The sequence below is a fragment of the Cygnus atratus genome, chromosome 5 (genome assembly GCF_013377495.2).
Source record: "Cygnus atratus isolate AKBS03 ecotype Queensland, Australia chromosome 5, CAtr_DNAZoo_HiC_assembly, whole genome shotgun sequence".
In the NCBI taxonomy this organism is placed as follows: Eukaryota; Metazoa; Chordata; class Aves; order Anseriformes; family Anatidae; genus Cygnus; species Cygnus atratus.
Window position 1 is genome coordinate 62,374,433 of NC_066366.1, and position 12,668 is coordinate 62,387,100.

Here is a 12,668-nt window from a genome sequence, read left to right on the forward strand (position 1 = left end):
AGCCCCACAGCCCTGGGGCCGCGCAGAGCCACTGCCTGCAGAGCCGGGGGCCAGCGCCGCCCCGCGGCCCCCAAGCCGCGCCCGGTGCTCCCCGCTCCGCCTCAGGCCTCCGCCCGCCCCCGGCCGCGTCGCCGCACGCGTGACGATGCGGAGCCGCCCCCGGACGGACGGAGCCGGAGCCGGCGGCGGCGGCTGCGGCAGCCGCGAGCCGGGCGGCGCGGGGGCGGCCGAGGTGAGGCGAGGAGAAGAAGCCAGGCGAGCGCCGGGCGGCATGGATTACCCCGAGCCGCAGGGCGCCTGGGACCTGCCCGGGGAAGGCGGCGGCGGCTGCTACGGGCGGCCGGCCCGCGGCGAGGAGGAGGAAGAGGAGGAGGAGGAGGCGGCGGCGGAGAGCCGCGGCGTGGAGCATCCCCTGGCCCGCCCGCCCCGCCGCCACCACCACCACCGCCAGCAGCAGCAACAGCAGCAGCGGCCGCTCCGCGCCGCGCTCTCCACCTCGTCCTCCGAGGGGGAGCCGGAGGCCGCCCCGCCGCGGCAGCTCAGCCTGAGCGACTCGGCCGGCGGCGGCGAGTTCGACTCGGCCGAGTCCGGCGCCTCGCTGCGCTACTCCACGGGCACCGGCGGCGAGGGCAGCGAGGGAGCGGGGCTGGCGAGCAGCGAGAGCGGCGGCAGCGGCTTCTCCCTGGCGGCCTCGGCGCTGCCCGAGAGGAAGCGGCCGCGCTCGGCGGCGGGCGGCGGGCGGCCCCGCTACGAGGTGGTGCGGGAGCTGGGCGCCGAGGAGGTGCGCTGGTTCTACCGGGAGGACCGCAAGACGTGGAAGCCCTTCATCGGCTACGACTCGCTGCGGATCGAGCTGGCCTTCCGCGCCCTCGGCCCCGAGCCGCGGGAGGGCGAGGCGGTGGAGCCGGTGTGTGTGCGGAGCGGGCTCTACGAGGTGGACGTGGCCAACGCCGAGTGCTACCCCGTCTACTGGAACCGTGAGTGCGGCCGGGACCGGCCCGGGGTCCCCCCTGTCCCCGGGGATGACGGGGCCCTCACGGGGTTCCCCTCACGCAGGCCTTTTTGTGGGGGCTGTCACCGTGTGTCCCCCACAGAGACCGGTGGGGGTCCCCAGGTGTCCTCGCACACACAGTCCAGGTGTCCTCACGGAGGGGACACCTCGCACACAGACACCGTGGGTGCCCCTTGGGGGTGGGGGACGCAGCAGAGACGTAGCCCCCTCACCCCCATGCGCGTTTTGGGGAGCCACAGACCCTTCGCCACCCCAAGAGACACCACATGGAGCAAGAACCGGGCCCCTCTGCCCCACACCTGAGGAAGAGAGGTGACAGGGCTGCCTCTGCCCGCTGTCCTCCCCAAAAAGGGATGCCCTGCCCGCACGGGGGCGCTGGGTTTACCAGGTGGCCCTTCTGTCCCCACAACACACGCACGTAGGTGAATGGGGGGTCTGAGTGCTCCCTGTCACACAAGGAAGGGGAATGGGTGCTGCTTGATACCCACGTGCATTTGGGGACAAGGGATGGGGGGGAAAGGACCACTCTGTCCCACAGATAGTGGGGCGAGGAGGCCAAGTCTCAGACATCCAGCAGCGCTGGGCATCCCGCCCTCCTGGACACACACTGCGGAGGGCGGGATGCCCCTGGAAATTGGGTACCACTCAACACAGACTTGAGAGAGGGGGCACTGGATCCCCCTAAAGCACCCAGAGGGCAGGAGGCACTGGGGGTGCCCCCCATGCCGCATGCAAACTCATGGGGGAGAGAGGGCACTGGGAGCTTTTTCATACACTTCCATCTGAAAAGGGATCCGGGGATCTTTCCCTCTCTTTCCCCACTGTGCACACGCATCTGAAGGAAAGGGGGATCTGGGCATGCACACCCTGGCATACAGAGATAGTGGAATGGGAGATCTGAGCATCCTCTTGTTTCTTGACACGTACAGAAGAAAGTGGGAGGGAAGGTGACTGTGAACCCTCTGGCTTATGCTTCCCGTTTCCTAAATGGGAATGGGTGAGTGAGGGTGGAAATTTGCCATCGCTACTCCCCCCATCCTTCAATATGCGTGCCCGCTCTTCAGAAGGAGCAGGGTGAAAATGAGCAATTGTTTGTCCAGTCTCCCCGCCACATGCATGCTTCTGATCCCTCTTCTTTGATGAAGAATGATGGAAGAGACACCTGGCTTCTCTACTGCTCTCATCCTCTCTGCTAGGAAAGTAACAGTATTATGCTTCGTCTCCCCCAAGCACATCGTTCTGCAGGGAGCATGACATGGGACTTCTCCTTTCTGCTTCAAGGGGATGCAACAGGCATCTCAGATGCACAGTTCTTATTTCTTATCTTTCCAACAGAGGGGTGTTTGCTTCACCACCTCAGCTTCAAAAGGAGGTGGTGATGTACGCCTTCTGTCACACTTCCTCAAGAGGCTCTGTCCCTTGCATTCATCTGTCGCCTTTGCTGGAGGAGAGGGGACCTAGGGGAACAGGTGAATGAGCAGGCACCTCAGCTCTTCGGCCTCTTCCTTTGGAAGGAATGTGTCCTGAGGTCTTGCTGGACAAGCATGCATCTGCTCTCCTGGAGCAGATGAGCAGTGACACCGCTTACCCTCTGTCCCCAAGTCACAGCTGGACTTGCTTTCCAACTGTGTTGCTTCCAGGCCAAGGGAAATGTTATGGAGTAGGGTGAGAGATGCGGACTGGCCGAGCAAGCAATAGACATTGTCCTGGCATGGACTTGGAAGCAGGCAAGGCAGTTTTCTCTGGTCCCCTCTGCATATTCACAGGAGAATCACAGAGGAGCAGCAGAACTGCTTCAAAGGTGCAGATCTGAAAACCAGGGCTTTTGGTTGTTTTCCTTCTTTCTCAGCATCTTTACAGAAGGGAGACCGTGAAAGACAATACCAGGTGGTACAATTCACTTGCGGTGTGACGCTTTTGCCTTTCAAATCATTGCCCCAGCAGATGGATAATGAGCTCAAGGAGCGAGCAGAGCTCCCAGTGCACGCATGTTTTGAGTTAAAAAAGAGCCTGGGCACAGCTCCTTGTTTGGAAAGTGCAGCTTTTTTTTGTGTTATCACCCTGAAGTCCCAACTGTTGGTGCTTGCTGCATCTGCCACGTAGTTACTGGGAAGAGATGATGCAGATAATCCAGGGGATGAAGAAACTGCTGCTGTCCCCCTTGCTGGCTGTGCCACAGGGACAGAGGGGAGTGAGCGAGCAGAGCCGTCAGGTGAGGCAGGATTGCTCCCGGTAATGAGAGCAAGAGGCTGTACTCATCAGCAGCTTAAAGGTTTAATTTCTTGACTCTGTGCTTCGTCCATTTTGGAAGCTGATTCAGTCTCCTTAAGCCCGAGGAGCAGATGTTTCAAGTAATAACATGTGCTGTGCAGAGGCAATGCTTGGAAGCAGAGATCCCCAAAGGCTAGCACCAGAAGCAGTGCTAGGCAGGAGAGAAACAAACTCATGGTCCCGAGAAGACTAACGAAGGGGATATTTTTTAGTCCCCGGAAAGCTGATTAAAGAGTGCTCAAGTCTTTTCTTCTTATCGGGTCCGCTCATTTGCAAGGCTAAGATAAACTTCTGGTGTTTCAGGGATCTGTCAGCGTCTTCTGGCCTAACTCCTCCTTTGCTCGCACGTTTCCTTGCCTCTGCCCTGTATATGTGAGAGTTCTCGCCTTTCTCCCGTTCTCTCCTCCCAGGTGAGGCGCTGCGTGCCCCCGTAGGCAGCTGGCCAGCGTGGCTCTGCTGCGCTGCTGCCTGGTGCTCTCTGCCTGGTTCTCTGCTGCGCCCAGGCCCAAGAAGACGGCAAGGTCAGATCCCAAGGATTCTGTCTCATCTCGCACTTCTGAAGACCTTGGTGTGGCTGTTATTCCCCAATGACTCCCCTTTGATACTGTGCATGCAGTTCTGGATCCAAAGGGTAGCTCCTACATTGGTTCCCTGTGATATGGGCGGGAGGTGCTGATGGCATAACCAGATCTCACACTAGACAAGACTGCGAGTAAAGGAGGAGGAACATGCTCTCTGATTGCACGAGCATGAAAAACAATGAGTACAACCGACTTAAAATACGCTGAGGTGCACGCTAAAGGGTACAGAAACTGCTATCTGGTTTTGCTGATTCACATTTTCGGTTCAGAGCAAAGGTCAAAAGCTTTTATCTTTGTACTTGCCCGTTTTGTTGTTCTGTTTCACATGTGTACCGTACTTCAGGGAGGGCTGCTATCTCGCAGCAACAATATTGGATGCCCTGACAATTCTATTGTGTCATCTCAATGACAGGAAGATGTTGATTCTAGCTGGGCATTTGCTGAAGCATTTTTTTCACTCTTCAGAAATCCTCAGCTCGTCACAGGATTCGTTTGTAACATCAGGAATATCAGACTGAGTTACAATTTGAGCAGATTAATTACTGAGAATTTTATCCTTACCTTGTGACCTCTGGGATTTATTTAATTAGCATTGTAAAACTTGCAAAGACAGCACAGGAGGACTGAAATTATTACTGTAGGCTTCCAGATAAGTGAGTAGCTTGGAGTTGGACTTCTTGTTTTATGCGGATATAAGTGATATTTTATATGAGGGTCTTCTGTGTGAATCATCTTACATTATTCAGACCTCTTCTGCCCTCCCAGTTGAAGAGGGCTGCTTTACACCTGTTTTTCTTTAGATTTACGTAGCCTGGGTGAGTCTGTTTAATCCACAAACTGAGGACTTCTGGGTGTCTCTGTCCTGTCCTTGGCTCACAAGTTTGTCCCATGCAGCTGTTGCCCTGTCTGGTAGTTGCTTTCCCCTTGCTTTTTGATGGTTACATTGTCAAGTTGCATGTATTTAGTTCTGGCAGTGTTTTCTTATAAATTAGTCCGCTTTCACTCTCCAGGTAGTCGTCTCCATCCCAGCGTGTTCTCCAGTTTGAATTCTGACTGTGCTGGGGACACCCATCACCTCGGCTGATGTCTGTCATGCAGTGGTACCTTTTAAAATTGAAGTAGGACTTCTGTCCAAATCTGTCGGTATGTGGGGAGAAGCAACAACAAAATGTGTATCTCTACAGCCGTTTGGGGATTCTTTGGATGATTGTCTTTTAGGGAAGGATAAAATACTCTCCTCTTGCACGCAGGTTTGGTAAGGGATTTGTTTGTTATTTTTTATAGCACGCATGTTTTCATACCTAATAGTTGCAGAAGAAGTCTATTAAATAGCATAACCACTTACTATATTAAAAAAAAAAAAGGTTCACGAGGATCATCCCTGACTGGAGATGTAAGAGTAACTTTGTTGTACTGGTTAAACAGAGATTTTACAGGGCTTAGCCCCTCTGTGAGTGCTGGGGGGGGTCATTTGGTCTTGATTTTAAAATCTGTATACTTAGTCTGGAATTGGGCAGGCTAAAAACTGCTTCAGATGCCTTTGAGCTTGTTCTGAAAGAAATTTCTGAGAACTGTATACTTCTGTGAGCTCTCTCTGAGCTGCTCTGTAAATTGGAAGAAGAGGTAGTGGTTCGCAGGTTGTAAAAAGCCTCTGCCAGTTGAGCTTTTTGCAAAATGAGATGTGAATGCCAGGGGAGTGTTATCGTCCCTCTGAACCTAGAATCAGGATCACTGAAAAATCTTGGAGTACGGTAGCTAATGCTTGGCGTTGGATGATTGCAAAAGGCTGTTTTGTTAGCAGGTTTTTTTGATGTGCTTGTTTTGATGTAGGAGGTAGAGGTCAGCAGCAAGATACAAACCCTTTTGTACCTCAGCCGCTGGTCGTTGTTAGGACTGCGCTGCCAACACTAAAAATCACCATGCTGGAGCTGCGAGGTGCTTCTCTGCTGCCTGCTCTGGGCAGGAGCGCCAGGTGCTGTGCCTTCCCCCGGCAGCACAAATTTCCACACTGGCAACCCTGAACCCATCCTGTGGCACGGGTCCCATTAGACCGCTTGCCTGGCTACTTTAATCAATGCCTGCTGTTCTGAGGCTGTGTCGTTGGTTTATGGGTTTTGTCTTCTATTCCGAAACACAGAAAAAGTATTAAAACAGATTTATGAGGCAAGATGAAAATTGAGGGTTTGGAACCAAGAGTGGTTCATATCAGTACGTGGTTTTTATTTTTTAGTCTGTTTTTAGCAGCTGAACGCTTTTTAGTTGCTTTATAGCATGCTTAGAACATTGCTTTTGGTGTGTTGGCCAGCTGAAGTTGGCTGCTGTTTCCTTTATGTAAAGGATTTTTTCATTTGAAGGGTGAATACATGAATATTATTTTCTTGCTTTTCTGCCCAGGTATGTTACTCTTCATTTGCTAATAAAATACTGATAGTGTACATGGCAAGGTAAAGCTCTACTTTTGCTCATCAAAATCTTTCCTGGGTTCTACTCTTCCGCCTTTTTTCGTCATTGCACCTTCCTTCCAAAAGTTTTTGTTAGCTTAGGTCCAGCCAGCTTCTTCCTGCCCAGAAGGCCTAACACATGCTGATGAAACACTGAGTACTGCAGATCTGAAATTTGTATCAAATCACAAAGTACATTTGTGTGTACATATGCTCTGGTTTCTGGTGCCTTTCCTGTTTTCAAAAGGGGTAACTTGGGGCTTCGAGGATGCTTTTCTAAAAAAAGGTGGGAGATGTTGGCACTTCGCTTGGATGTGTCTTTGAGAACAAGCTACGTTTGTGTCTGCAGGTTTTATTTTTGTGATTTGCAAGCACTGTTTAAACAAAAATCTGTTCTCTTACTCCCATAGATGACCAGAACCACTCTCTGGTGGATGGTATCAACTACAGCTGAGTTGTTAAGGATGGACTCAGCTTACAGAGTGAGCTGTGCTTGCCCTTCAATGCTGTTCATCACTTTTCCTCCAGCAGGAAGGCAGAGATGCTGGAAATGCATTGGTTAGAAGTTCTTGGTGAAGGACAGAAGGGTGTTATCCACTGTAACTGAGAAAGCAGAACACGTTTTTAGGATGAGAAGGATCAGGAGTTCCGTTCTGACTTCATTTAGGTTTGAGTACTGACTCAACTGTAGAGATATCAAAGAAATAAGGTGGGACCTAATTTGGAGGTGCCAGGACCAGATTAAAAATGGATTGAATTTCTGTGTGTATGTCTGTGAGAGGGAGAGGCTGTTCAGGGAGAAAAAATACGTTGAGGGGGAAAAAGAACTTGGACAGAGCTCATTTTTTGTTCTCACAGAATCACAGAATTGAAGGGGTTGGAAGGGACCTTGAAAGATCACCGGGTCCAAACCCCCTGCCAAAGCAGGTTCCTTAGAGCAGGCTGCCCAGGTAGGCGTCCAGACGGGCCTTGAGTATCTCCAGAGAAGGAGACTCCACAACCTCCCTGGGCAGCCTGCTCCAGTTCTGACAGGAGCAAGAGAATATCTGTAGGATCTGACACTATAGAAGTTAATAAGCAGAAGAACTGATGGAAGAAAAATTTGCAGAAGAGCGAGAAATAAAAATTAGAAGCATGAGCAATTCTGTCAGTGGTACGTAAGGCTGAAAAAGGTATAGGTAAAGTAATGGTTGGCCTGAGAGAAGGTCAGTAGGGTGGTGTGAGGTATTTGAGTGTGGGTTGCAAGTAGCTGAAGCCACGCTGGAGTGTGCTTGGCATGGAGATGCACAGAGACTGTAAAATTTGTAAATTGCATGGCAAGTGAGCTCTGAGATGAAGGAAAATCCCTGCAGAGGAGGAAGAGGGAAGGAACTGAGAGAAAGGGTTAGTGTGCCCTTGAATACGTTCGTCTCGTTCATTAGTGGTACTGGTAGGTCTCAGGCACGCACAGGAAAAATCCTAATGTTTTTTTTTAAAGGTATTCCTGTACAGGAACCTGCTTGCTCAAACTGTACGTACATAATCATTGCTGCTTGGTGCTAGAGAGCTTGCTAACAAAGACAGACTGAAGAGCACCTCCCAGGAGAGCACGTACACTTAGAGCTGAGGGTACGATTGTGCAAAAGTCCCGTGACTTTCAGTGGGATTCGAGCATGTGCTCAGGTTTTAGGAGTTACTCCCATGTTTGTCATGTGGCACAGTCATTCTTCTGCGGTTCAGTTTAGCTTTCACCTCGTGTTGTTTCAAAAAATGCAAGCTGCTGTGGGTTAGAAAAGGGCTGGTAAGGGACCAGCTCCTACAACTTACTGACTGCAGCAACAAATGCTGCTGGTGGAAGCGCCTCACTTCAGAGTATCAGCACTGAAATTTGGTAAGCTATTATAATGGATTAGGATTCAATAAAAATAAGACCCTGAACTTCAAACTGCAACCCTGTTTCACATTTCAACAGTCCAAATTTTTTTGATGAATGTTTCCTGCACATCTTTGACATGGCTAGTGAGGTGGGTTTTAGGATTTCGTATCAAGCCATTGGGTTCAAGTTTGTGTAAAGAGTGATTGCAGAGATGGTGATGAAACTGCTATATAAAAACAGAAAAGTCCTTCCTGAAAAACATGGTATACCCTATAGTTTGGGGTAATATACAGCGATCAAGATGAGAGGTGACTTTGAAAGTATTCATCTCTTTCTGAGGGGTTTCTTCTGTACTTGCTGTTTGAACCAGCCCCAAAATCAGCCTTTCTTTTTTGTTTTGGGTTGCTCAGTAGTGTAAACCAATTAAAAATGGTTCAGGGTAAAGCAACTACAAGCTGTTGCTTGAGTACTTTGTGTGGTCCTGATAAAACAGCGGTGATTTCACGTTCACAGCTGAGCAAAATCCATGTTCCTCTCTAGCAGAGCCTGACATTGAAGCAAGTGCAGAGGCTTGCATGTGTAGCTGCTCTGCAGATCAGAGTCGGGAAAGCAAATCCCTTCTATGCCAATCAGATTGCTCTTAATATGTTTAGTCTCTGTGAAACCCAAAAGTAACTTCCACCTGTAATCTTGAAATTGGCTCCGTAAAGCAATTTAGAATTATTTGATGGACCAGCAGAATAATATCCTTCACCACTCTGCAAATGAAGTCTCGTTTGATCTGGATGCACAGTAAAATTCTGCCTCTGTAAATTCATGTAGCTACATCTATTAAGTCTTCTGAGGCCAGGATTTTACCCTTGAATTCCTCTTTAGGTTATGTTGTTACTTCTGGAAGAGCAGAGCAGATTGCTGTGTTTGGAGTTAAACAAAAGAAGGTCATCCTGGCCGTGATTAAAGAATGGTTCCATTTATTTAAATATCAGGAGCCTGCTCTGTTCTGAAATGATATACTGGGAAATAGCTAGAAAGCTATAGAACACTAAGCTGTAGCAAAAAGTCCCTTACCTAGCGATTATGGAAATAATAAAATTTTATTTTTTTGTCTTTTATTACATCTGTTTGTTCACCCCGTGCGCACAGTCTGGTCACCAGCAGTAAAACACAGGGCTCTTCCATCTCATGAGCAGTTTCTGTAACCATCTATTCTCCTAATAAAGCTTCCTGTTCTCATTATATGTTTTTTTTTTCTTCAGGAGAACTAAGTAAGAGGAAGAGCTACTATCCTGCAAACTGTGCTCTGTGCATTTGCATTAGCAAAAGTATCATTACTACTGGAGAGGCAGTCGTGGCGAGGGCTGTTGGGTGGGTAGGATGTATGCTGGTGCTGCTTGGGTAATACCAGAGTTTATTCTTTCACACTAGTGAGAAGTCTAATTGGCTGTGCAATAGTTAATGTGCCTAAAATATATTTCTAAGGCCTGATAAAGTAGGAATGAATAGCAAATACTAAAAAGTTCAGGATAGCATCGTGGATACTGTTGTAGAATACATTTATTTCAGTGGCTCATGTCAACGTGCAGGTTCCTATATGTATTACGTTGCAAGTCTTGGAGTGCAGCACTCCCAGCAATGTTCAGCACTTTTCAAAAGGAGTGTTAATAGCAAACAAACAAAACCAAACCAACCAAACAAAAAACACATTCTTTTCCCTTTTTCCCTCCCTAGTGTGTGGGCACCTCCCTTCATTATTTCAGTAGCTTTCAGCTGAGATGTCACACATTGTAGCCTCACAGTTACATTCAGTTTGTGCAGATATGATCCTCGTGCACTGCAGATTGTTCACAACTGTGGTGGCAAGGAAGCCAAATTGGAGGAACAGAAATTACTGCGCTGGAAAGCAGAAGTCCTGCATATCAAGCTGACCACGCTTTATGAACTTGTGTTACTTATCCGACCCTTTGGCTTTGTCTTATTCAGCAGAATGTAAATTTTTATTTTTTAGCCTTTGAAGATTATATTAACCTTTTAGATCTCATTTGTGGGTAAATTGTTACAGCTGGCTGGAGCCTGGTGTGTGGATGGAGCTAGAAGTGTCTTGACTTTGCCATCAGACCTGAACAAGTTGCTTCGAAGCAACAAAACAAAGCTCACTGCATCTTGCTTTCTTCTGATTTCATTCCATCTGTGCATCTCCAGGTTGCGTGCTGGCTTGTATTGATATTTCTGAAACAGACCTCCTCTTGTTTTCCTGTTTAAGCTCTGTGAACTTTTAGTTATAAGCTTGTCTGGTCTTAGTTTTGCAGGTTTTCTTGGCTCTCATCAGGTGAGGTGAAAGAGGTTTATGAGCCAAAGTTCATGCTGTACACTATTTAAATTTAGGTATTTTTTTACTATTTTGCCATTTTAAGCAATACAAATGGTCATGTTCATGTAGAAGTAGTACAAAAAGAAAAAAGCAGACAAAATCTGCTCCATTATTACTTTTCCTACTGTATCCTGAAGGATTTACGTAGCTTTTTTCATGCAATTGATATTTGGGTGGTGGTCACACAATTCAAAGATCTTCACAAAAAAGAAGAGCTGGCGTATAACGTATATAGATTACTGCACGTATACTATGTGTTGCATGTAGTTTTTATTTCCACACAAGTTTGTTCTTAAGAGGATTTAGGTGACTGTCAGGGTGTAAATTGCATGTGTTCTTGTCTCTTCACATAATTACAGCTCTTGTATTTGGCTTTTCAGGAAAAAAAGGACTCGTTTAAAAATGTATAAATCCTTTGTTGCAGTCACTTAAACTATTTTTCTCCAGAAGTGGTAAAATATGTATGACTAATTAAAATAAAGTGCTTTTCATTAGCTCCTAATCTCTGCCATTCAAACTTCTTTAGGACTCCTTGTGTAAATACGCCCTGGAAGTGTCTAACCAGCCAAACGTATCGGTATCTTTCAGTTTGGAGTGTCGCCAGCTCCAGATTATATGGTGTAAGACTTAAGGCAGTAAAGAAATCAAGGCAAATCCTTTCCTAGGGATCAAGGTTGTAGGGACAAAGATAAATAACATTTCATCTTACAGATTTTGAATTCTGTATTGGTGGGGGGAAAAAAATCGTATTATGATGTAAATAGCCTTGTATTTCATTCACTTCATTCTTCCATAAAAGAAAAAAGTACTGAGAGACTTTAGCTTAAGCTTTCTAAAATCATCTGAATATTGAAGACGAATGAATTTATGGAGGGTGGATAGGAATGAGTGAAACTGGGCCTCAAACCGGCTATTTTGGTACATCACTTTCTAATGGTGATTAATGTAATAGCCTGCGTTGAGTTCACTGGCGGAATCAGAGTAATCTTTAAATAACAGCACCTGTCCAAGATGAAGCAGCGTTGTTTACCGAGGCGCACCTTTGCCATTTCCCACAGCCAAGCAGCTGATAGCGAGCAGTCTCTGCTGTGTTGTAATCGCCTCCTTTCCCCACCCGAGCCAGGGCATGCAACGGGATTGCCTTTAGCACAGTGCTCTTGCTTTGTAGCTCACGTGCCCCTTAGTTTGATCCGAACCGAAATCCGGCGTTACTCTTGTGGTATAGCCATCATTGCTCAGTTTTCAAAACCCAGATATTAATGGGAAGTTGTTCTTCCCTATTTCTAACGAAAGGTAATACGGTACAGTTCATTGTCGTCTGCGATAAATTTGGTGATTTCGGTTCTGACAGACAGTGACCAAGCCATGCTCCTGATGGAAGGAAGCGTCGTTCGCTTGCCTCCTGCACCCAGAGGTTTTCTTGCAGAGGTTTCCCAGCAGGAGAGCAGCGATCAAACCTGCCACCATGGCAGGAGCCAGCCGGAGCCATGGAACGAGGCACGAGGCACCGTGGCTGCAGGTGCAGGGTGAGACAGTTCAAAGGCAGCGGGGCAGCAACTCCTGGGTCTCCCTGAAATCCCACTGAGCTTTGGACTGCGGAATAACCTTACTCAGTTTTTAAAGCCCTGGTTTGAAAACAAAGCTCCCTAATAATCTGTCTTTGGATCTGAGGGTGATTTATAGATGAAGTGTTTTCCAGATAAATGCCCTTTCCAGCCCTAGAGCCAGATATATTAGATTATTCCTAAACTAAATTATACTGTAAAGATTTTACAATAAATTCTTTCTTATTTCAATCATGCCTTTTTTTTTCCTGGCTGAGCCTTTCTGGAGGAGGCTCTTGCCCATCTATTATTTGAGAGTTGCTGTTGAATGCTGCCATCTACTTTTTTTTTTTTCACAGAACCATTGTGGGAAAGTTTCTTGGGCAGAAATAACCTGAAAATGTCTATTTTAATTGCTAATGCTTAGAATTTTAGAAATCTGGAGGTGGAAATTCCCATGTGAAAACCTTGAAACCCTTCAAAAATGAAAAAGAGGCGTCTTGTATTCATTCGGTGCCGAGTACAAAATAGTATTCATGTGGCTTTTAAAAAAATCTTTCTATGGATTCAATGAATGGAGCGTCGTAGAATGCTTA

At 47.7% G+C, this 12,668-nt stretch overlaps 1 protein-coding gene across 2 annotated transcripts in view; it reads left to right on the forward strand.

Moving 5' to 3' along the window:
- The first annotated feature begins 271 nt into the window (after positions 1-271).
- Positions 272-12,668, forward strand: part of DDHD1 (DDHD domain containing 1) — a 66,378-nt gene continuing 53,981 nt past the window's right edge. For both annotated transcript variants that reach the window (XM_035551200.2, XM_035551199.2), the window contains exon 1: positions 272-977. In XM_035551200.2, the coding sequence (XP_035407093.1) occupies positions 272-977 (706 nt within the window). The remainder of the gene's footprint in view (positions 978-12,668) is intronic.